Source organism: Artemia franciscana, chromosome 9 (genome assembly GCF_032884065.1).
Source record: "Artemia franciscana chromosome 9, ASM3288406v1, whole genome shotgun sequence".
NCBI classification, from domain to species: Eukaryota; Metazoa; Arthropoda; class Branchiopoda; order Anostraca; family Artemiidae; genus Artemia; species Artemia franciscana.
Window position 1 is genome coordinate 23,813,554 of NC_088871.1, and position 26,432 is coordinate 23,839,985.

Consider the following 26,432-nt stretch of genomic DNA (forward strand, 5'->3'; position numbering starts at 1 on the left):
TGATTGAGCTTATCTGAGATTGAGATTCTTTGTTCTTACCTTAAAATCCTGTGTCCAAAATTGGCAAAAGCTAAAAAATTTGTATTTGTGAATAGGATCCACTATTAGCTATCAGTGCATTGGAAATGGTTGGAATTGTGTATGGCCAAAATACTCAAATTAATGACATGCTTATTAGGAAAATTTAGACAGATCTGGTGAAATTTATCTTTTATGTATAAATGTATTGGCTATTATAAATGTTTTTAGCTCTAATTATGGTTTGCTGTCCAGCTACTGTGCATCTTACCCTATGTTCATTGGAGTTGCTTGGGGAAGTTCAAGATTTCCGTTAAAATTCACAGAACTGCCATAAAAATTTTCATCAATGGCTGGTGAGAGCCAAACATTAGCCATGTGACAAGATATAAGTTTAATGTCCTTTAAATGTTCTTTTTGATGGCTTCACAATTTAATGCTTCAATTAACATTTAACTGCTTTTCCTTAATTGAATGAATTTTTATCATAAAATGCATGTAGATTAGATTATTTTACAAGTCCTTGATTTGGCCACCATTTCCAAGCAGGATCACAGCACAATATTTCAGTTCTTAAGCAGAAATTGATGTTTTAAAAATTCCAAGAAAATTTTTTTCAAAGATAACTTAAAAGCAATAATAGTGCTTAAAACAAGGAGGAATAAAGTCATATTAAGTTAGATTTAGAATGAACATAAATTGGACAAATGAAACCTAAAAAAGAAAAAAAATACAATACTTTGGTCAAACTTCAAACAAACTCACATTACCTCAATTAATAAATTGTTTGCCCCTCGTATCATTAAACCAGCAGCTTTCCTATATGATAAAAAAAAACAACAACAAACAAATGTACAGACTGAATTTTTTCTTTATGTTTCATTTTATTCTAAGCCATCAGTTAATTTGCTTTAGTCTGAAATGCAGCAAATTTTATCAATACACTCTTCATCTCAAATGCATTTTTTCTTATGAAAAATGATTGGTGAATGATCAATTCAAAGAGTTTCTGTTAATGAACTGTAAGTTAGGAGTAATGGGGCTCAATAGTAACCAAAACTCTAAAGACAGAGTTTGGATAACAACAGATACATGAAAAGAATCGAATTTTAATGCATATTCAAAATAGATAATATTCAGCAAGTTTAATGTTACCCATCAAAAGTTACATGTCTGAAAAAAATTGCCCAATTTTGGAAAAAGGGGTAAACATCCCCAAAATTCGAATGATCTTAATGAAAATCACACCATCAGATTCAGCATATCAAAGAGCCCTTCTGTAGAGGTTTTGAGTTCCTGTATACAAAAATGCAGAATTTTGCCTTTTTTGCTAGATCATGAATGCATGTTTGTTTTTTCCCCTGGGTTGATTGTGTTGTACCAGTGATCCTAGAATATCAAGAGAGGGTTCATTTGATCAGAAATCAAAGTTGTTTTTCATTTAATTGCTTCAAAAGACTAAACAGATTGCTTCAAAAATTGTGATGTTTTCCTCAAAAGTTTTATTGAGACATAAATAAACTAAATAGAATGACAATTTTTTTTACAATAGGGGCTCTTTTAAAATAATAAAGCTAGATTTTGAAAGTTGTTGATATAGGCTACTTCTTCTAAGATTGTATCTCTTTTCTTTAAGCTATTTTTTGTTAGTACTGGGATCTATGCTTTTTTTGATGTTTTGACAGATAGAGCCACAAATTTTAAAATATATGTAGTTTTCAGCTAGGCATAATTGATGCTGGCCTTTTACAAGGTTTGAGGGGATGGCATCTTCACTCTTTTAAATTGCAGTATTTATTTGTAAACCTTGAACAGAGTCATGTTGTTCTTTTTGTGCTGTTGACCATTGTTTACAGTAAAGAACAAATGACATTTTGACCTTTGGGGGGTTTAAGAAGGTAGTAGATTACTTTTATTTGCGGCAATTTATGTGCATTTTAGATCTGACTTATGTTATAGTTTTGTATCTTCTTGATTTAAGTACTATTGTTAGTCTTGGCTTTTTTAAAAATTAAATAAAAAAACAAGTTTTTTTTTAAATGAATATAAGGTGCAATATTAAAACTTAAAACGAATAGAAATTATTGCGTATATGAAAGGGGCTTTTCTTCCTCAACACCCCGCTCTTTACGCTAAAATTTTAGTCTTTACTTTTTAAAACAGTAAGAAACTTAAAGAAAGGGGCGTTGAGGAGGAAAAGCCCCTTTCATATACGGAGTAGTTTCTGGACGCCTTTGAATTAATGCATGTTTTGATCTTGGCTCTGCACATAAATAATTAAAACGAAATTTGCATATTAATTAATTGCAATTAATCGGAAGATTTTGAGAAAAATGGAGTGAGGGAGGAGGCCTAGTTGCCCTTCAATTTTTTGACTACTTAAGAAGGCAACTAGACCCCCCCCCCCCCCGAATCCAAAAAATCCCCCTGTAAACGTCTGTACTTTTCCCAGTAACCATTACTATATGTAAAAACAGGTCAAAGTTTGTAACTTGCAGCCCCTCCCACGGGGACTGCGAGGGAGTAAGTCGTCCCTAAAGACAAAGTTATTAAGTTTTCGACTATGGTGGGTAAAATGGCTATCTCAGAATTTTGATCCGGTGACTTCTGGGAAAAATGAGCGTGGGAGGGGGCCTAGTTGCCCTCTAATTTTTTGGTCACTTAAAAAATTTCTGTTCGTTTTAAGTTTTAATGTTGGTCCTTACTTTCATTAAAAAAAAACTGTTTCTTTTTAATTTAATTTCTGGACGTTTTTGAATTAATGCATGTTTTGATCTTGGCTCTCCGCACATAAATAATTAAAACGAAATTTGCATATTAATTAATTGCAATTAATCGGAAGATTTTGAGAAAAATGGAGTGAGGGAGGAGGCCTAGTTTTTTTTTGGGGCGAGGGAGGAGTCCAATTTTTCGACTACTTAAGAAGGCAAGTAGAACTTTTAATTTTTTACAAACATTTTCATCGGTAAAAAATATACGTAACTTACGAATTAACTAATGTAATGAATTTTTATATTCGTATGTCTTTATTGCGTATATGAGGGGGTTCTACCCTCATCAATACCTCGCTCTTTACACTACAGCTTAAATTTTGTCCCAACTCCTTAAGAATGACCTCTGAATCCCAAAGGCCATAGAATAAATAATTGAAATTACTAAAAATACTTTAACGTAAGGATTGAGGTATAACGAGGGGATTAACCCCTCATATGCTTAATAATTACTGTCCGTTTTATGTTTTAATGCTGCTCCTTACTTTCAGTGAAAAAAACTTTTCATATTTATTTTTTCATTGTTTTTTTCAAATAATGATCGAAAATCCTGCACCCCCTTCATTTAAATTTTCTTCCCCCATGAGAAGTTCCTCCATGGAAATACCTTCCCACGCCCCCCCTTCAACTCTTCCCCCTAAACCAAAAAAAAATCCCCTGGAAACGTCTGTACACTTCCCAGTAACCATTACTATATGTAAACACAGGTCAAAGTTTGTAACTTGCAATCCCCTCCCACGGGGACTTCGGGGGAGTAAGTCGTCCCCAAAGACATAGTTATTAGGAATACGACTATGGTGAATAAAATGGCTATATCAGAATTTCGATCCGGTGACTTTTGGAAAAAAATGAGCGTGGGAGGGGGCCTAGTTGCCCTCCAATTTTTTTGTTCACTTAAAAAGGGAACTAGAACTTTTAATTTCTGTTGAAATGAGCCTTCTAGTGACATTTTAGGACCACTCCGTCGATATGATCACCCCTGGAAAAAAAAAACAAAAAACAAACACACATCCGTGATCTGTCTTCTGGCAAAAAATGCGAAATTCCACATTTTTGTAGATAGGAGCTTGAAACTTCTACAATATGGTTCTCTGATACACTGAATCTGATGGTGTTATTTTAAGATCGCATAACTTTTAGGGGGGTTTCCCCCCTATTTTCTAAAATGAGGCAAATTTTCCCAGGCTCGTAACTTTTGATGGGTATAACTGATCTTGATGAAACTTATATATTTAAACTCAGCATTAAAATGCCATTCTGTTGATGTAACTATTAGTATCAAAATTCCATTTTCTAGAGTTTTGGTTACTATTGAGCCGGGTCGCTCCTTACTACAGTTCGTTACTACAAACTGTTTGAAAATGTATCTTGTAAATGAATAAAAATATTATATAGTTTGTTACCACGAATTGTTTGAAAATTGTTTTAGAAAGTTTTTTGTTTTTGGCGTTCAAGAAGTTTGTTAAGCATAAATCTGTTTTGATTTAAATCTCCTTTTGTTAAGACAGATCTCGATTACAATTCCCTTATCCAGTTAAACTTGTTCCTTGTGAAACTCATAAAGAATCGTTTTTTTTTTTGTGTGGAACCTAGAAAATTGAAATTGGTTAAAATCAAGATTTAAAATAGCCACTGTGTCAGTATAATAAAAAAATAAATAAGTATCCAAGTGCCTGGTATCAACTTTGCTAATTTTAAGATATATGAAATCAGGTGCTGTATGATTATTCAACGCCAAACTTTATTATTAGAAGTTTTTTTTTTCACTTTTAGGGTCGCGACAGAGTGCCTTCTCAGCTGATGCAAGATCACTGGATGCTGATTTGCTTTTAAGAAAATGTGTCTTCTCAAGATTAGAAGAAGTGAATGAAGAGGAAATCTTCAATGCAATTGCAAATGAAACTTCGGCTTTTATTGTACTTGTTCCTAACTTGCGATTTCCTTCAAAAGCTAACAAAGAGGTAACTTTATTCTTTTCGTCAGTTGGAACTTCTATGATTTCAGCTGCTAAAAAACAAACAAACCAAATAAAAACATTGCTGAGTACATCATGCTTATGTTGAGTATACATGAAAGTTCATTTCATCTTCATTGGCCATAAGTTTAATTTCATAAAACCTTTGGAGAGCCAATTGGTATATCATTTTAAAGCTTTTAGAAGTCGGTTTGGCTTCCCAGAGATCTACCTTGTCAGCAGCAAATATAATTCCATAAAATTAAAAGTCCCATGAAGCTAAAGCATCCAGTTGTTGTAAGACAAAGAAGGTTGAAAATACTATACTCCACACTACTGTATAATTTTGGCCAAAATTTGATTTGCAATGCATTCTGTGCAATGAAAAGCAATGAAATTTTAATTGCTTACAAATAACTCAAGAAAATCTTTAAATTGTCTACTGATTTTATCCATTCAGAAGAGCTAAAAGTGTTTTTCAAAGACCTGGTTTTACATGCTTGATGGAACACATTCCAAGTAGTGGGTCCTTTCTGTGAATAATTTGCTTTGTGGTTCAGTTCGATAAAACAGCCAGTTCAAACTCATAGGTTCTAACCATCGCAGTTTGTTGGCACTGAGGAATTTTATCAACCTTCTACCACAAGGTTTATATTTATCAGCGTTTAATGGGACATTAGTGGAGTTTTGCTTGTTATCCATTTTTAGTAATTCTAAAACACTCAATTGACCGAGGAGAACTCCTTTTCACTATTCTCTGTTTCAAATCTGATGTTGATGGTGTTGGTCCACACTAGCCTGTTGTTCTCAACTGTCTGACTTTGTTAGCCAAAAAAAATTGTCATGACCAACAAAGGTCGATACTACAAGACCAGCAGGAATATTTGAGTACTATTGTAAGAAAGACGCCAATGTTCCATTGTCAGAGGCTAAATTAAAAAAGAAGAGAAGTACAAATATGGCTATACTGCTCAAGCATCTTCAGCCTATGGTTTCCAAGGTATAGCCTGATAATTCAATGTTTTATACATACTACTACCATTACTAAAAAGCTCTTCATAATACAAAGCCGCCTTCGACCAATACTAACTAAACCATGTGAGTATCGACTATATGTATCTCAAGGATTGCTATTCTACAAGAAAAAAGGTCTTGTAGCTAGTGGGGCTGAATCACAGTCCCTAAATCTACAGGCCTGGCTAATCGATTGCACAGCCACGAAGAGCCTTAACATGTAATGCCCCTTAAGTTTGTAGAATTGCTCAAGTTTTTAATTCATCGAAAATATAACTAATTGTAATAACTATATTTACTTATTACTAGCTATTTCTAGGTTATACCTGAATCTCTAGAACTGAATCATCAATTCAACGAGTAGAAAACTTCCAATTTTTAGAAAACTAAGTGTTTGGTGATGCATAGGAGTGGAACCGAGCAGCATGAAAAAGGAGACATTCAAGTATCATACCACAAACAAACTTGGGCATATGCTATTTGATAAAGGAATTTTTTTTTTCTGAAACTTTGTTCTGTTTGTGAAGCCATCTTTCGTTTTTCATCCTGTAATCAAAGGCAGCTTCTACAGTTGTGTGACAAAAACAAAACAGTTTCCTTACACAGTGTACTTTTCCCAAGCTTTATTCAATTAAGTGTTATTCAACCAAAATATTTCTTGTTAGATTGTCATTATCTTGATATTTATGATTCCTTTTTGTAACTATTCTTATTTATGCAGTTAATATAAATGTGAATGCGATAAAAAGAAAGCAGTTTGTATATCTTCTGGTGTGACTAACAACTCACTGCAGCAAAAGGCACATTAAGCGAACACAGAGGCGCACGCTTTTCCTCCACCCCTATTCTGTTCAAAGTTTTCTCTCTTTACCCCCTCCCAATGACCTTCTTTTTGTTTAGCCAAATATGGATGATCAAAAAACTACAATCTTTGGTAATCTATCATCGTTCATTCACAATTTAGCCTAGCCATTTCAAGCTTTCTTTCATTATATCCCAAGAAAGTGGGAACAAAACAAATTTTTCATGCAACTGATTGTTGGATATACGGTCCTTCAAACAAGTATGTAAAACTTTTTAGGCGATTTCTCTAGAAAATATAAGTACCTTAACCTTCCAAAGAGTCCCCTTGTTTCAGGGCTATACTTACTCAATGTCGTTTTCATGGGTCCCAATATACTAATCATAGTTTGAAGGCTTAACTTCCTATTACGCCTAACTTTTTTCCATGGCAAGAAAAGACCTTGCGTATTGGCTGCTCTAGTTTTACATCCTCAAGGCATCCAATATCTTTGCTACTAGTACTACTCAGGTCAATGAAGCTAACTACAGGATCAATTTATTTGTTACCTGAATCACTTCTTATCATCATTTATTCCCAGTCAAAGTGAACTGCATAATGTCGGTTATTTCTTTCCGCTACTAATGCACGATTTCTCTTTTCAGAAAATAATGCAATTAGAAAGAGCAATTATTCGTCGTGAAGTTACTATACCCACATACCTGACAGAAGAAAACACATCTACAAAAGAGCTCTATGAACAAATTAAAAGTACAACAATATCACTTTCTGACAGAAGCACTTCTGTTTGTAAGTATAAATTTCGTTTTTCTTACGTTTCCATTTCTGATGGCTTTGGCCACTTCTGGCATAAATATAATAATACTAATAATATACTGCAATACATACTGCAATAAAATTTTGCCTCTATAAAAATTTACTTTCAATAAAAAACTTGTCAATACTATTCTTGAAAGAGTTGGTAGAGTCAGCCATAACCACTTCTTGGGGGAGGCTATTCCATTCCTTGACTGCTCAGTTTGAGGAGGCTCTTTTTAAAGCTTTTTTATTGAAAGTGTTTTGTTTTAGCTTAAAGTTGTGTCCTCGCAGATTGTTTGCGCGTCAATGTCTTTTTGAAGGTGTGGTCTTATTGTCCCATGACCACATTCAATGATAGGCCGAACAAAAGACTTGAATAGAGTTGAAAAAAGCTGAGGATCGTTTAGGGTGAAGTTTCTACAAATAAGTAGCAACTACTTTTAAAGCTTTGCTCACGATGGATTGGAAGTGGTTGGTGATTTTAGCTCACTGTCTATTATTATTCTGAGGTCCCGCCAAAAAATGTGGTATTAGACTGGTGTTAAAGCTATAGGTTGACTTGAGATACTGTGGTAGAGGTTTTTGAACCTTTTAACCTTTTACCTTTTAGAACCTTTTAGTTTTCGAACTATAAGCAAATAAGCAGAGTTTGTTTGTGTTCACTCCCATTTCCCATGTCCTCATCCAATTGGCCATTTTGTTTAAGTCGGTCTGCAATTTTTGAATATCAGTTGGGCATTTGATAGGTATAAAAAGCTTTGTATAGTCAAGATAGAGTGCGATATCTGCACTCTAGTGCGATATTTGAAATAAAATGTTGTTTTATTGTAGTTGACAGTGCGGTAACTTTCTAATATATTGTTTTTTATCTGACTGAGGTGCAGGGTAAAATTTTCATTTAAATCTGAGAGCCACACAAGAGAAATTTCGTTATTTAAGGTTTTGGGTGATCAGCTACCAGGAGAAGGTTTGAGAAGGTAATCTAATCGATCATGCTGAATACGAAAATCAACGTTATATAGTCGACATATGGGTGCTACATCCGCATTTCATCAAATTCTCTCTAAAGATCAATTTCAACTGACAAGAATTAACTTTGAAATCAATAAAAGAATCTAAACGACTCCAAAATTGCTCAGTTATTGGTGAAGTTAAAGAAACTTAAATTACCTTCAATATTCTTTTTCCCGAATTGTTCTATATTTTGCTGCTAAATTGTAATCTTTAAAAATTTCCGATAAAGATAACAGGATTTATGGTCTATTGGGAAAAGACTTGGTTCATCTTTGAAATTTGCCTCCATAAGATGTATTTTTGTTAATGCACTCGGTAGGAAATTTATTGTTCTAAAAATAAGTGATCGAGAAATTCTTTCTAGTGATCTAGACAGCCTTTTAGTTTTTGAACTATAAGCAAAGAAGCAGAGTGACTTAATTTTTAGCTTTGATAGCTATAGCCATGTATTCAGCACAAATGTGTCTGTCCTGGTAGATCTCCATGACCGTCCAAGCAATAAAATTTATAGATGAGCATGTAGTTGCTGCTTCAATGGAGGTTGATGCAAAAAATATAGTTTTATGTGTGAAACTAATGCTAAAGTAGAAATTCCCAAAATGGAATATCGGAAAAAAAAAACGAATGAAAACCTTTCCATCTCATCTTTAACTCTTATTCAGCAGGAACGGTTTGGTAATATCTACCTAAAACAAAAAATGCTGGCGATAGCATAATGCAAAGATCTCTTGGGTTTGCCAGTTGATCAGAATGCTCCCATTTTAGACTTTTGCGATCTGGCATCTTTGTACGGCGGTAACAATGCAGCTTAATACTGTGTCAATTGACTCAGTAGAATCTTGACCATATTTTGGTTTCAATTTTTTAGTTTTTTCCATTTGCTTTCCTCCAACATTTTCGGGCTGTTATACTGTTGGTTTTATCTGTTCTTAAGGAAAAAGAGTGGCGTTTGAGAAATGGGGATTGCAGGAATTGCTTGTGATAAAGATAGAAGTGTCAAAGCTTGATCCTTCTGTGCGAGAAAGCTCTCAACTATGTGGGAATGTGAAGTAAAAACAGGAAACAGATTAGCTGGAACATTCCTTAAGCCTCGCAGCTATCTGGAGATATGTTTGTAGAGGATGGAAGTGAATACATTTACCGTGTAATGGATTGTCCGTATTTTCTTTCAGTGTATACAGTTAATATTGACACATCAAATAAAAAGTTACTTTAAAAAAAAAAGGAAAATTGTTGGCTATTTCTAATCTGAGAAGTGGACGATGTCGAAACTTCTGATAAGCTGAAAGGCTGATGACAAAATTGTTGATTAATTTACAAATTCGGTTCTTTATAAACCTACGGAAAGGAATGAAACTTGAGAACTATTCCACTACCAAGTGACTAGGTGTGACTAAATAACAGTATCTTAACAGAGTCTTGTGGTTTCTTTCTATTATTTGAAATGATTCTTTTTTCTTTGAACCCTTTTTATAGGTATTAGCGAAAGTATTTACTTTTTTCTTTTTTAAAAAAAATTCAGAATCTCTTTATCGATTCCTGTCCAAATCTACAATTACTCTTTGTTTTTAATATTTTTTTGATGCACAGGCTTGCCCAAGCATTCGTACATGGTGACATGTTTTTTTGCCACTTCGCTAATCTTGGGCACTTCCAAATTAATAGTGGGATAAAGGCAATTCTCCTACCCAAATTACTTTGAAGAAATCCTTGGAAGCTTTAAAATAATTTGGCCTAGAATCGTACTTTTTAGTTTTTCACCCCCCCCTCCTCTTACAAAAAAAATCTCATGACCCACACTTAGCGTGAGACTTCTGTGCAGCTATGTATGTAACGTAGGATTGGGCCTAAGCTTTCCTTTTTCTTTTTCAGTATTGAAGAATGCTTTCTTTGGAACTGGTTATCACATTGTTGTATCTGGATCTCAACCTAAGCCCTTACCTGATTTAGTCTTTCATAACATACAGGTACTTTTTTCTACGTCAAATTTACAATGCTTTACGAGCTCCAAGTAACAAGATCAATGAATATGCTTTAACTTGTTGAAATGTACTTGACCTGCTTTATTTGCGTTCCACGAAGGAAGGGATACTGAAAAGATTTTGGCAACTAATAAGATAAGGAACCCAAGTCTGTCCCTAAGAGAATTATTGCCCATGCTATTTAGTATCTCCTGATCAAAACGAAAAGTAAACTATAACATCCTATATTAAATTTAGCGGACATAATTTTTTCGTTAAATATTAAAGGACTCTATCGACGAAATAAATTGTATGTAAAATATATTGAAGTGAGAGATATTTTTAGTTTTGGAATGGTAATAAGAATTTACATTTCATTGTTGATTTTTTGTTTTGTTGCTAGCTCGGGTTTATTATCTCCTAACCTTGTTCAGCATTGGTTGAATACATTTTAACCTTAGAATTAGTTTCTTAAAATACAATATGTTTTACTAGTCAGGTGGATAAGGCAGATGACTTCTCAAAACACGATGGGATTGAACTGAAATAGGATCCCACTCCTCCACGTAAATGGTTTCGTCTTTGTAAAAATTAATAAAAAAAAAATTCTAAAGCTAAAAAAGATTAAAGTAAATATTTATAAAATTCATTAGTTCGTGTTATCTGTGACTTTTTTTGTTTGGCTGAGTTGAACTGCTCAGTATGTGTCATTAGTACTTTTGAGTTATCTTATAGCCATTCTTGTAGCTTCCGTCAGCAGCTTTGATTTCATGGCTGGTGAGAATGGTCAGAAAAGCTAAGGAATAGCCTTACAGATCAATATGTTAAACCTATAGACCACGTAATGACCTTTTGGCCACTAGATTGACATTATTTGTTATGCAGGTGTTCCATGTTTTCATTAAAACGCTGGTTTTGCATAATTAAAGAATATGTTGCGGGTCTCTTTTAACTAGGTTGTAGCTACTGCTGTAAACCTAATTATCCATAGTTCTATGGGTTCTATTCCTTGAATCGAGTCTAATAAGCAATCTCTGCAGCCTGGGAAGACAACATATGACCATTTTATGGTGGTACCGACTTACATCTGATTATTTTTCAGGGTTGTAAGTTATCTTCAGGTTTTCGTTGTTTTGCTGCATAACTGTGGTTATTTTCACATTAATGGAAAAACTGAGGTGGATCACCAAAAGGTATCAAGTTCCAAACATAGAATTTCAGAAAAGTTAATTTCGTTTGTTCAAGAAAGGCACTACATTAGTTGTCTTATTTCTGAAAAGGCTCTAATATTTTCCTAACTGTCAAGCAGTTTCGATGATAAGGCACATAATTCAGTGCCAATTAACAAAAAATGCCTTTTGAACCTTTTTGCATGATCTATCGAACCATTCATCGAAATAACTTGTCTACCACTAGTATTCAAGCTAATCTTGGGATTTTATTTCTAGAAGAGAATAATTTTAATAGCTCTCGTGTTTAACCTGTTGCCCTTTTTCAGTAAAGCAGTGTGCTATTTCGGTAGCCACAGCAAATTTCCAAGTCAACATCTTCTAAAGAAAAACTTGTCTTCTTCTTTTGTCTCTCTTGTGAATTGTTTCTATTCCGCCTGTGCTATAATTAGAGCTGATTCTTTCTAGTACGTTAAATTTGTCTTCAATAGAATGGATTTTTTTTTTAACTAAGGCTGAATACATAATAAATACAAGGTCTGATTTTAATAAAGTTCTAATGTGACACAAAAGCAAATAAAGTGTATTTGACTCGATTGTTATATTTCGCAAGAATGCTTGAATGTTTAATAGTTATTTCGTTTATTTCAGGCTAGGATTAGGGCCAGCGTACCTGCGAAAAATGGCCCAACTCCAGTCGTTGCTTTCGTTGCTCATTATGACGCAATTGGGCTTGCCCCTGTAAGTCAAATAGCTTGTTATTTTTACTTTTTTTAAATTATTTAAAATTACAGTTTGGATTATAATACACGGAAATAAAAAGGATATCACGGAATGGTCGTGCATAACATCGCAAATTATCTCAACCTTAGAAGATTAACTCAAGCTAAAAATTTTATCTCAGTAGCATAAGAAACAAGTAGCATTTACTTAGCGTTGGGATTTAACCCCTCTTTCCTATTTTTGAATGTGCTGTATGATTCTTTATGACAAGTCAGTCTTCGTGGTAGAGGTCAAAACAAATATTTCCTTGCCTCAATTGGATTTCAGTAACTATTAATAGATACACCAACCAGCAATAGCTGCAAACCTATTACTGCCAATGATGAACATCGTTTATCAGACGATTGCCACCCAAAAGTGTAAACCGCTTTTTGTTGAATATTAAGGACACTAAAAATGAAATCTGATTTTTGAAATTGGTTAAGTGAAAATTAACACAACCGTATACATCTTTAAAATTAGGGAAACCCATTTTATAGTGAAAACTACGCAATTGTCGCATTTTATAGTGAAAACTACTGGAGAAAAAGATCTCCATCTGCAGTTATGTAGTTTTCAAGGTTGTTGCCAAGTCAGGGGTTAGATAAGTTGGGAGCAGCACTTCCACAGAGAGTGGCCAAACTGTTACAATTCTAGCAACTGTGTCAGCTTTTGGAAACGCAATAACCCCAGTCCTGGTTTTTAAATAGCATAAAAAGGCATCAAGTAGTATGTTCAATTTACTGGTAAGTCAGTTATATGACCTGTCATAATTTTTTTAAATTCATCATTTTTAAGAGCTTAAAAAGTGCCAAATTTATGGTAGAAGCAATTATTAAATTTGTAAAGAACAGAAAAAAGGCATTGAATGTAAAGATTTGTCTTATTTATTGACATATTGACATTTTTTATCTACTTATAAATAGATGGCAAAAAGTAGCTAAACTAGAATTTTACCATTTCTTTGGCCCATTTCTTTGGATGTCCACCCTTTGACAAATGGAAAAAATAGCATATAGGCTTATATAAAAGGTAATATCCAATCTGCCTATAAAGATAAATATTTTTGCCATCTAGTTGGATAATTTGGTCAATCCTATAGCAATAATCAAATTTGTCAACTAGTTGACAAAAATTTTGCCCTAGAACACTATTCCTTTTCCAACTAGTTGACAAGTAATTTCTAATATAAGCACTGGTCAAAGTTTGCAACTTGTAGCCCCTCCCACGGGGACTGTGGGGGAGTAAGGCGTCTGCAAAGACATAGTTATAAGGTTTTTTGACTATGCTAATTAAATGGCTATCATTAAAAAAAAAAGTTATTAAGCCTATTCCTAAAAATAAAACTCTTTACACAGGCATATTATAAGAAAACACAAACAAGGAGACCTTCATATATATATATATATATATATATATATATATATATATATATATATATATATATATATATATATATATATATATATATATATATATATATATATATATATATATCTATATATATAAAAATAAGTTGTCTGTGTGTGGATCTGTGGATGGATCAGGTGACGTCATGTTTGTCCGCATATGACGTCTGAATTATTTCACACTAATACAAAAGAAGAAAAAAACTAAAAAGGGTAAAAACTACAAAAAAAACTAAAAAGAAAAAAAAACTAAAAAAGCTAAAAAACTAAAAAAACTAAAAAAAAGGTAAAAATCTAATAACTAAAAAAAACTGAAAAAAATAAAAAAAGGCAAAAACTACAAAAAAATAAAAACTAATAAAAAAACTAAAAAAGCTAAAAAACTAAAAAAACTAAAAAGAGGTAAAAAACTAAAAAAAACTAAAAACTAAAAAAGAAAAAAACTAAAAAAAAGGAAAAAACTGAAAAATAAAAGAGAAAAAGAAAACTAAAAAAATATGAATAAATATATATAAAAATAAGTTGTTTGTGGGTTATGTCTGTCTGTCTGTCTGTCGAGTGACGTCGTGTTTGTCCGCATATGACGTCTGAATTATTTCACACTAATACAAAAGAAGAAAAAAAACTAAAAAAGGTAAAAACTACAAAAAAAACTAAAAAGAAAAAAAACTAAAAAAGCTAAAAAACTAAAAAAAACTAAAAAAAGGTAAAAAACTAAAAACTAAAAAAAAACTAAAAAAGGCAAAAACTAAAAAAACAAACTAAAAACTAATAAAAAAACTAAAAAAGCTAAAAAACTAAAAAAACTAAAAAAGGTAAAAAACAAAAAAAAACTAAAAAAGAAAAAACTAAAAAAAAGGAAAAAACTGAAAAATAAGAGAAAAAGAAAACTAAAAAAATATTAATAAATATAAAAAATATAAATATAAATATAATATAAATTAGCAATCAACAAAGCACCGAGACACAAATGACGACCGGGACACAGGGAGTATAAATGACGACCAGGACATAAGTAAAAAAAAAAAAACTAAAAAAACTGTCTGTCTGTCGAGTGACGTCGTGTTTGTCCGCATATGACGTCTGAATTATTGACGACCGGGACACAAATGACGACCGGGACACAGGGAATATAAATGACGACCGGGACACAGGGACATAACTACAAAGGGGACGCCGGGGTGCACAGGGGGATATATAAATGACGATGGCGACTCAGGGAATGGTCGATTAGCAATCACCATCAACAAAGCTCAAGGGCAATCATTAGAATCATGAGGTATAGATCTGAATACGGATTGTTTTCCCATGGACCATTATATGTTGCATGTTCAAGAGTCGGTAAACCTGACAATCTATTTATATGCACAGACAATGGGACAGCAAAGAATGTTGTATATTCGCAAGTTTTACGTAGTTAAAAACATATATATATATATATATATATATATATATTCACAGGTGGGACATAGGGACACAACTACAATGGGGCGTAACTAATATGGCGCGTAACGACTTACGCGCGCGGGGGGGCTTGGGGGGGGCGCGAAGCGCCCCCACCAACTAGGTGTTGGGGTGGCGCGAAGCGCCACCCCAACAGCTAGTATATATATATATATATACTAGCTGTTGGGGTGTTAACTACGTAATGTTTTTAACCACGTAAAACTTGCGAATATACAACATTCTTTGCTGTCCCATTGTCTGTGCATATAAATAGATTGTCAGGTTTACCGACTCTTGAACATGCAACATATAATGATCCATGGGAAAACAATCCGTATTCAGATCTATACCTCATGATTCTAATGATTGCCCTTGAGCTTTGTTGATGGTGATTGCTAATCGACCATTCCCTGAGTCGCCATCGTCATTTATATATCCCCCTGTGCACCCCGGCGTCCCCTTTGTAGTTATGTCCCTGTGTCCCGGTCGTCATTTATATTCCCTGTGTCCCGGTCGTCATTTGTGTCCCGGTGTTCCAGTCTGTGATTTCTCTTTGAGTGTCCCGGGCGTCATTTATATTCCTTGTGTCCCGGTGTCCCGGTCGTCATTTATATCCCCCTGTGCCTCCCGGCGTCCCCATTGTAGTTGTGTCCCTGTGTCCCGGTCGTCATTTATATTCCCTGTGTCCCGGTCGTCATTTGTATCCCGGTGTCCCGGTCTGTATATACATTCGTTTTTTAGTTTTGTTTTTCTCCTTTATTTTTTTCCTTTTTTCTTTTTTTCTTTTTTAGTTTATTTAGATTTTTAGATTTTTTAGTTTTTTTATTAGTTTTTAGTTTTTTTGTAGTTTTTACCATTTTTTTAGTTTTTTTAGTTTTTTTTTACTTATGTCCTGGTCGTCATTTATACTCCCTGTGTCCCGGTCGTCATTTGTGTCTCGGTGCTTTGTTGATTGCTAATTTATATTATACTTATATTTATATTTTTTATATTTATTAATATTTTTTTAGTTTTCTTTTTCTCTTATTTTTCAGTTTTTTCCTTTTTTTTTAGTTTTTTCTTTTTTAGTTTTTAGTTTTTTTTTTGTTTTTTACCTTTTTTTAGTTTTTTTAGTTTTTTTTAGTTTTTTAGCTTTTTTAGTTTTTTTATTAGTTTTTAGTTTTTTTTTTAGTTTTTGCCTTTTTTTAGTTTTTTCAGTTTTTTTTAGTTTTTAGTTTTTTACCTTTTTTTAGTCTTTTTTAGTTTTTTAGCTTTTTTAGTTTTTTTTCTTTTTAGTTTTTTTGTAGTTTTTACCTTTTTTAGTTTTTTTTCTTCTTTTGTATTAGTGTGAAATAATTCAGACGTCATATGCGGACAAACACGACGTCACTCGACAGACAGACAGACAGACATAACCCACAAACAACTTATTTTTATATATATTTATTCATATTTTTTTAGTTTTCTTTTTCTCTTTTATTTTTCAGTTTTTTCCTTTTTTTTAGTTTTTTTCTTTTTTAGTTTTTAGTTTTTTTAGTTTTTTACCTTTTTTTAGTTTTTTTTAGTTTTTTTAGTTTTTTAGCTTTTTTAGTTTTTTTATTAGTTTTTATTTTTTTTGTAGTTTTTGCCTTTTTTTATTTTTTTCAGTTTTTTTTTAGTTATTAGATTTTTACCTTTTTTTAGTTTTTTAGCTTTTTTAGTTTTTTTTCTTTTTAGTTTTTTTTGTAGTTTTTACCTTTTTTAGTTTTTTTCTTCTTTTGTATTAGTGTGAAATAATTCAGACGTCATATGCGGACAAACATGACGTCACCTGATCCACAGATCCACACACAGACAACTTATTTATATATATATATATATATATATATATATATATATATATATATATATATATATATATATATATATATATAATACGTGTGACGAACTCGTAAAGTAATTGACCAAAAATTTTGAATTTCTGTACATCCGTTGGAAGTTAACACAATTAGAAACATGTGATGATCAGATTTCTTGCAAACAACGTAGAAAAGAAAGTTTCGTAAAATTACTGTCAAAACACCGTAATCCATTTGCGATATATGACGTGACTCAGCCGCGAAAGGCCTGATCTGCTTGCGATCTTGCCTGAATGAAGTGGGTGCCCATTAAGAACCAACGAAGTGGGCTGTTAGACAAAGAGCCCGCAAAGTTATATATGTATAAATATGTAGTGAAAGAGCATTGATTATTAATATATATTTTAATTACAGGCCTTATCGTTTGGTACTGATTCCAATGGATCGGGAGTTATTGCGCTCCTCGAACTTGCTCGGATTTTCTCTAGCTTGAAGAAGAAGAATGATCTCACGTATAACGTTATGTTCCTATTGACCTCTGGCGGCAAATTGAACTACTTAGGAGTGAAAAAGTATTTAGAAGAACGGTTAGATGAATCTGATGATAGTTTTCAGAGATCATTAGCTGGAGCTGTGTGCCTTGATACAATTGGTCGAGGAGATATGATGTATTTACACGTTTCCAAAGTTCCCAAAGATGGCTCTTTTGGGCAAATTTTTTTGGAGGTTTGTAAATTTAAAACTCATTTCATTGAGGTTGAGGCTTCGGGAACTTTATACTGTCCGATTATAAGTCAACATAAGCCCTTCCTGTAGACTTGAGAAGGAGTTCTGGTCCCTTGCCTGTACTGGGTGAACCTTTGTTTTTTCTAGAGGCCTTAAAAATTTCAATTATTTATATAATATACAAAAGTATGGAACGTCATGATGTTGAAAGACAATCATCGTTTGACCATTCGACCGGGACTTGCTTGGTGAGATAAAACGATTTTAATAGAATTTTAAGCTCGTTGAACTGTAAAGAAGACAAAAAAAAGAGAAAAAAACAATGACAAGAAAAGACAACTCGACTAGACACTAGTCAAAACATTTGTCGTTTTAGAAGCTAATTTGTCGCACCAATTTATATGACTTTATTTTTGTAGGCCAAGACACTCGAAGCTCAGGGTCTTACAATAAATTGTGCTCTGGGATGGAGAATCCCTGTGGTTTTGACAGCTGTGTGTGATTAGGTTGATTGAAAATCAGTGACAATCAGATTCATCTTACATTTCGCATTTATTCCAAACCATTCCTTTAAAAAATAAAAAAGGAGAAAGACACTAGGGTGTTTGAGGACATGGGAGTTAAGGTGTTGCAACTGCAACCATTATTCGCTTAGCTGTGCTTTGTGTTATGGACAATGTGCCTTCTTAATCAATTTTTATAATATAAATTAATCTAATGTGCAAAAAACAAGCAGCACAGAGACGTTATATAACTTCCATACCGTAGACCGTATATAAGACCGCTTCCACCCCTTACTAGACCATATGTATCTTCCAACATTAAGTCGCTCTAGAGAAGTTTTCTTTGCCAGAATCCTTACGAGGCTGCATGAAGAGTGTAAGAAAAAGGGTATGGGAAGGGTCACTGTCTGCCCTTTAATCATTTCCGACCTTTAAAAACGGCACTATAAAATTCTGTGGCCCAATTCTGTTTCCAAGACATAGAAGATATTTTATATTTTGATATCCCGGATTCTCCTATTGCCTTTTAATTTAGTTCTGCACTTTACTCCAAGTCATAATTCTACGTCCAATTACTTCTCTCCTCTCATTAACAATCCTAAAAGTTTCAGCTTAATATCCTCAACCGCCCCTATGATGTTATAGGTACACAATTTTGACAGTCTAGGTTCACATACTGTTTTTCGATTGTAGACATGATGCCTCTGGTATATGCACAATATCTTGAAAATGGCTTAAAAGAAACCAAATTGAAACTTCAGACTCCTAATAATTTGTATTTGCAAGTCATCAAAATTGCATATCAGCATTACCTTGAAAATAACTTAGGGGATGGAGTTACAACTTTTTTTCAAGTTTAATGTTGGGGGAAGGGAAATTGACAAAACAATTTTTGTTTCGAATCAATTTAAAAAAAAAAGTTTTCGAACTTATTATTTATACACGGTTTAATAGTGAGATAAATGAAAAGACACTAAATGCACCTGATTTTTCAGGTGCATTCTCGAAATAGTTCAAGCGATAGAGTTGAAACTTTGAGAGAGTATTAGACGGTAGAGAGCTCAAATAGGTTTAAAATTTTATCGGAAGGGGGGGGGGATCGAATGACACTATGTGCCATCGAAGAAGGTCATTGAAAAAGCATGTTTACAGTACTTTCGAAAATGCTCGGGGGATAGAGTTGAAACTTTCAGATAATCATTGAAGGAAGGGACTAAATTATTTTTGTCAAGATTCCAGACAAAATCAATCTTTTTGCACTTTAAGCTCCCTTAAGATTTAAAATATATGTACAGTTAAGTAGTGATATACTTAATTGTGGTGCACATACTGTCTTTTGTTTTAATCAGCTACGGGCGTTGTTTCCAAATTTTGCTCTTGGGAAACTTTGAGAAACGTGGCCTAGTGAACGACCAGTAAGAGCTCATTTTTAGGCCGCCCCAATCTTTCCATAAAAGTGCATGATTTTTTCGCCCAGAGAACCATCTCTGATAGATTCCAGTTAATCGGGCACTCAGGAGCAAACACGCCCCCTTTTTTCTATTATAAACTATGTGTAAAAAATATGTATCTTGTATCATTTATGGCCTTTGCCCCAGGGGCTGTGGAGGCTATATCATCCTCGAGTTGCATGGGTTCTTTGTAACCCTTCGGTTATTCTGAACAAAATGGGAATGTTTAAATAGTGATCGGGTGTCTTGGGGGGAGGGTAGGAGGGAGGGGATGGGTCAGGTATTAAAAAGACCACAGGAAGGGGACCGATTTGCCTCCCCCCAATAACTTCTGACCTTATAAAGGGAAATAAGAACTTCCAGTCTCCATTTCAATGGCCCCTTTCATTCGTGGGACATTGCATTGTGTTTGCTAGGTAGCTTAGATGCTCGTTGCGTCTTTTGATCTAGCTCTACCCTTCCCCCCGAGTCATTATTTAATATCCGTTTGCCCCCCTTCCTTTCCCTCAATATTCTATGAATGTTCAGACTTAATGCCCTAAGCCGCTCCTGATATATTGCAGACGCGCCATCTCTTAACTTGGCTGCACATAGTCTTTTAATTTATCTCGCTACTTAACCATACATAAATTATAAGTCTAATAGGAGCTTAGACTGAAAATGCCATTTTTGTTTGGATTAGGGACAAAAGTTGTCACCCCCCCCCCCCTCCAGCACTAGATTTCAATTTCTCTTTCCTCACCCTCCCCCTTCCTTTATGCAATCTATCTGAAAGTTTCAACTGCATTCCCTGAGCCGTTCCTAAGATATTGCAAACATGTATTTCAATGGAATTGATATAAATAAGTGTCTTTCGATATACCTCTGCACCACCCCTCCCCAAGTCAAAAGTTAAAGTGCTCTTGACCTTCCTACTCTCTAATATTCTTCAAAGTTACAGATCCATCCCTTAAACCCATCATGAAATATTGCAATAATTTGAAAAATCGAATGCACATAGTTTCTTTTGATTTAATCGAGTGTGCGTGTCATTCCCAGAGTAATACTACTTTGAGAATCTAAAGCTCTTGGCATAACGGACCGTCTGTAGGAGCTCACTCGAAACACAACTAATCAAGTACCAAAAGTTATGTCCCATTTCCGACTCCCTTGATACACCCCCTCTTCCGCTCCCAACAAGATATTTTTTTTGTACCGACGAACAATCTCTGAAAGTTTCAGGCTAATCGAATGTTCAGGATCAAACGTACATTCCTTTTCCATTGTAAAATATATGTGTAAAAATGGACAACATTCACGATTTACTACCCTTGCCCCAGGGGCTGTGGGGTCGTGTCATTTCCGGAGGCACGCTTTTCGAATATTTTGCACTAAGTGGCTATTTCAAGAGGTTTATCGGATATGTTGGGGGAAGGGCGAGGGAACGGTTAGCAGAAAGGGGACGGAAAGGGGGCTGGCCTCCTCTTATCGCTTTTGACTCTAAAAAGGACACAAAAGTTTTCAATTACCAATCGAAGAGCCCCCTCCAAAGTTTTTACGACCACTTTTTCATGCGAAATTGCCTGGTTAGGAAAAGAAGTATTACATGGAACCTGCTTTGCTATTTATTTAGGCAGCGCTAGTGGCATTGCCAATGATTATTATATGACTCTATTTTGGCCTGTCTTAAATTTTAATACGACCTCTTACTTATCCTTGAAAGTCTTCCATTTAAAAAAAAAAAAATTATGACATAAAGAGAATTGAAAATGCTATGCAACGAAAGGAACAACGAAAGAAAGTCGCATTTGAAATCTATAGTTGTTGTGTGGTACATGGTCTATAGTATAACAGTGGAGATGGAACTGATTGACTTTCAAACTAATGTTTTATTAAAGCCACTTCCTTCAAGCAATAAAAATATTTGGCCTTTTTTCTTAGGCAAAAATATCCAATTTTGATTCAGATTGAAGGCAATATCTAGCTCAGCATATCTGTGCAAGATTTTATTTTCACGTATCAAATTCATCAAAAATAAGCTCAGGATCCGGTTGACTGATGAACATTTTGACAGCTGCTTTCGAACGACCGCTACAGCGCATGAGCTTAACATTAAGTAAATTTTTGGTTACTATAAAAGCGCAACCCTACAGATTGAACTACGTTTTTTTTATTCAAATATTTTGTTAATTTTTTAACACAAATTTTATTTTTTATTGACCCTATATAACCGTATTTGATATTCACCTTATATTGTTCAACTTTTTACTTTTCCATCCATTCTTAAACCAGTAAGAGACTTACAAAATCATCAGTAAGGATTTTAGCTGAGCTTTCTCCTCTTCAGTCTGTTCGAAAAAGTTATCCGTGTTTTAAAATTTTGCCTGTTACAGCCCTTCGTAAATTATCCCACTGTGTTCTATTTTTGGACTAAAGTTAGCTGAGGTTTCTCTTCGTCAATCGTTTCGTAAAAGTTATCCACGTTTTAAATGTTTGCCGGTTGCAGCCCTTCGTAAATTATCCCACTGTGGTTTATTTTTGGATTACACCCGAATATTCGGCCGCTTTGTTTCAGTGCTTTATTGTGCGTCAAGTGTGTCAGGATACAAGGGAGGCTGTGGATTTCCGTGTACCTAAAGGCATTTCTTCACAATCATGTTTTTCTGTTTTAGGTAGAATTACCAAAAAATGGAATAGTTAAAAAGTGACACTAAGAATATTAATGACCCCCATTTATTTAGAGAAACTATTAAGTAGCCTTTTTTTTGTAGAATGTGAATTTCAGTTTTTATTTATTCATATATTTTTATGGAGATTGTGATGATGCGGAGTTTCCGGAGATAAAGAACGAGGCTTATGTTTATACATCTATTGCTAATTGTGGCGGTATTGTTGGTGAAGTTTTTTTTTTATTTTTTCCCTCAGTGATTCATTTTCTCTATCTCCCTTACGAATAAGTATCGCTTTTTAGGGGAGGTAGTGAAATATTCCCTTTATGGTTATTGTGTATTTCATAAATGAATACTTTAACGATGTATACATATACATATATATATATATATATATATATATATATATATATAGATATATATATATATATATATATATATATATATATATATATATATATATATATATATATATATATATATAGATATATATATAGATATATATATATATATATATATATATTTCTGTTTATAAATATCCATTTATATTGTTTACAAACGGGAAATCACTGTGGTCTAAGAGATTGTTTATTTGTGTAGAATCTTCAGAACCTTACTTCTTCTGGAAAAAGGAAAGTGTCACTGAAGACAAAGAAGATCAATTTAAGCGATGATTTTCTTGCGTGGGAGCACGAGCGATTTAATATCCGTCGCCTTAGTGGTCTCACACTGTCAAGTGTAGAGAGTCATCTGTCAGCAGAACGAAGTACAATCTCTGATGTGTCCATTGACTATCCAGCTTTAATTGAAAATATCAAATTGATTGCAGAAGCCACTTCAAGACAGATATTCATGGGCGAAGTGTCATTGGAAAGACTGGTAAGCTGCACCAATTGTTTTTTGCTTCTCCAAATTTTGGCTGTCATTTAAACCAGATCAAATTTATAGGGTCACCAGTAAACAAACAAGGGGAAAATTAAAAAGAATATACGTGACTAGCTTTCATGTACCACTGACCTAGTGAGGAAAAAAACACTTCTTGGACTTTTTGGGTTTTGGCGTATAGTTAAAGCTAGATAAATTTTTTAAAACTGTATTTCGATATAAACTTTGTCGAACTGGCTGAAGATTTTTAATATTCAATAGCCAAAATATTTTGCGGTCTTCATTACCTATTTCTATTTTAAAGATATCTCCACATACATAAATACATAATACATAATACATAAATTTAAGCTAAATGAAATGCTTCAATGATTAAAAAGAAAGAAAGAAAAGAAAAGTAAACATAATCCATTTGATTTTCAAATGATTCAATTATATTGCGCCATCAGTTATATATAATTTATCCTTGAAGCTTTAGCGCTATATATAAAATGGTGCGTAAAAAGAGAGCAAACAACAAACGGAGGTAAAACTCCACAAAAAAAAACCTTAAATGAGACTGCGGCCAGTAGAGAGAAAAGAGATGAAGGACTAAAATAGCGCGGATATTGCGCCTTGTATTTTTAAAATAGGCGCCCTCACAAGATAAAAAGAAAAAACACTAAACTAAAAACAAATAAAGCCACCACCAATAATAATGAATACAGTTGTCGCTACTGATCCACGTAGGGAAAAGCAGCTATTAGAGTTACTTCAATGAGAACATCAAAGCAACTACAGCAACGAGCTTACATCAGAGCGCTTAAACAGCAACTTGAACAGTGCTTACACTGGAAAAATTTTAGTTTGAATGTATACTATTCATTAAATTGAAATTCCCAACTTAAAAAAAATTTGTGCTAGGTTACGCTGAATATGATGTAAAGAATTGTACAGGAATTAAACTAAAGAAATTCATATTAAAAAGGAACAATGTTAAAATTTAAAGCGAATAGAAGTTATCCTATGTGATAGTGGCTGCCACCCCCTCAGCCTATCACTCTTTACTGTAAAGTCATTTATTCACCGCTTCAAAAATGAATGTTCTAACACAAAAATTATGTGGTAAAGAGTTTAAAATAAAAACATTTTATCCCACTGGCATCGCGAATAAAAAAGCTTATTTATTCTCATGTACTTTGAATAATAAAATTTTACATTCAGAGGTCATTAAAGGCAATGTAAACGTAACCCTTTTGAGTACCAGTTGACTATGTCTATTAAACTGTAAAACGCTTTCCTTAAAGTACTAGGCAAACTATCATAGGCAGTACAATAATACTGCCTAACTAAAGAGAGAAGTGGGTTCTATGTATTATTTTTCGTTTTTTTTTGTCACCAAGGCACTTTGTACTGAAGAAGCTGTTGCAGAAACTTTAAAGGGGGTTGATTCGATTGGAAATTAAAAGTTCTATTGCCCTTTTTAAGAGTCAAAGTGATCGGAGGGCAAGCAGCTCCCTCCCCCTACGCCCCTTATTCAGCCAAAGACATCCTATATATTTTTTTTTTAGATAGCCTTCCTGCTCAGCATAGTTGAAAGGTCCAAAAATTTACATCTGGGGATGACACTTCCCCCCAGGGCCCTTGGTGCAGGGGCTGTAAGCTATGCAATTCGCCCGTTATTTATATTGATAAGATAGAATTTTTACTGCAAAAGCCCATGGGCCGTAGCAACACAGGAAACAAAAACAAAAAAAGACCGAAAAACAAAACTTAACTTTAAATAATAACATCCAGAAAACTGCCCCCCCCTAAAAAAGTAATAATTTTTAACCGTGAACAACAACCATAATAAATTTTGATGCCTACAGGCCTTAACAAACTATCTCTTTAAACATAATTCCCTGTGTTGATCTCATATACGAGTGAATTTGCACACACGTTTAGTATCATACGTAATCCTCTCGGGCATTCGCTCAATTAATTAACGCTCACTCCCAGAAACTCTTCCGAAGCACTCATTTCGCAACGCTGACAGCTCTTCGCACGCGCATACAAAATGAAAGAGATTCTTATTAACACTTCCACATATTAAGCAAAAGTATGGGCTGGCCACCAAGATGCAAATTCTTCAAATTCTCTGTTTTCAACCCAAATTTAAGATGAAGCCTCTTTCCCCAGCGCTCTTTAGCTCGAGAGTAAAATCTCAAAGGTATAGATTGGTCCTTTTAGGCTAGCCATTCTGGGTTGTTTGGGGTTTGCTGTACTGCCGTCCATACTGACACGCTCTCATCCATCGGGCCTTTTTCTTCATTCCATATCTCTGACATTCCACAGCGGTCACTTATTTATTTGACCTAATTTGGCTACAAATCTCTTTTGCCATGCATCAGATTTTCCAAGATTAAGTGGTATGATTTTCATCAAGAACACTTGCCTTTGTAGGAATGAGCGCTTACCCTATTGAGGGTGGTTTTCCCTCTTTTTTGAAAATCCTACAAATTCTTCTCAGGCTCGTAGCTTTTGGTGGATAAACTTAATGAATTTTGTGTATTTAGAATCGGGATGAAAAGCTTCATGTTATTATCAAAAATCATTTTTGTTTTGTTTCGATTACTATTAACCTAAGAGGTGTCTTACTTACAGTTACAGGTACCACCAACTCTTTCAATTGAACTTTAAGGTTTCTGAACATCTAAAGTTGACAAAGAGCAGTTTTTGATGTTGCGATAGTTTGTCATTTCACCTAAAGATTGTCAACTAACATATTCTCTCCTTTTTTGTAGAGTTCCGCTCCTTCTGATCACTGTTGCTCAACTATGCAAAAGTCGTAATTTGAGAAAAATTTTTGCCGTGTTCATTCCTACTGCAGACAAAAAAAATATTACTTCTACTAACTATACGAGTAGAGCTATGAGAAACATTTTCCAAAATAAAATGTAGCTAAAAGATTAACGAACTTACCCGAAAGTATTTTTCACATAAAACATGTCATTAGAATAATTTGTTTTAAATACAAGAAAAATTGTGCTTTTAAGCACAATAATTCAGTGGGATGTTTTCGTAATTGGTAAGATTAACGCATTATTTAGGTTTAAAAACTATTGATTTAGATGCACGTGTATGAATTGTGGACCCTGCTGCATAGCTTGGAGAAATCTGACAAATATTATATGTCTACATTCAGATATTTCCCTGTTTTTATAGGAGTCTTGCCTTAGGCATATCGTAGCTACACACATTTAATTATGTTTTCATTAATTGTTTATTTATTTGTTTAATGGGTCCTGTCTCTGGACGTCTGA

General features: G+C 33.9%; 1 protein-coding gene across 1 annotated transcript in view; it reads left to right on the forward strand.

Annotated features, from left to right (window-relative positions):
• LOC136031169 (BOS complex subunit NCLN-like) overlaps positions 1-26,432 on the forward strand; it is a 76,238-nt gene that overhangs the window by 11,240 nt on the left and 38,566 nt on the right. Inside the window, exons 2-7 of the mRNA XM_065710519.1 lie at positions 4,563-4,750; positions 7,204-7,348; positions 10,244-10,338; positions 12,153-12,242; positions 17,350-17,661; positions 22,864-23,142. Of these exons, the coding sequence (XP_065566591.1) occupies positions 4,563-4,750; positions 7,204-7,348; positions 10,244-10,338; positions 12,153-12,242; positions 17,350-17,661; positions 22,864-23,142 (1,109 nt within the window). The remainder of the gene's footprint in view (positions 1-4,562; positions 4,751-7,203; positions 7,349-10,243; positions 10,339-12,152; positions 12,243-17,349; positions 17,662-22,863; positions 23,143-26,432) is intronic.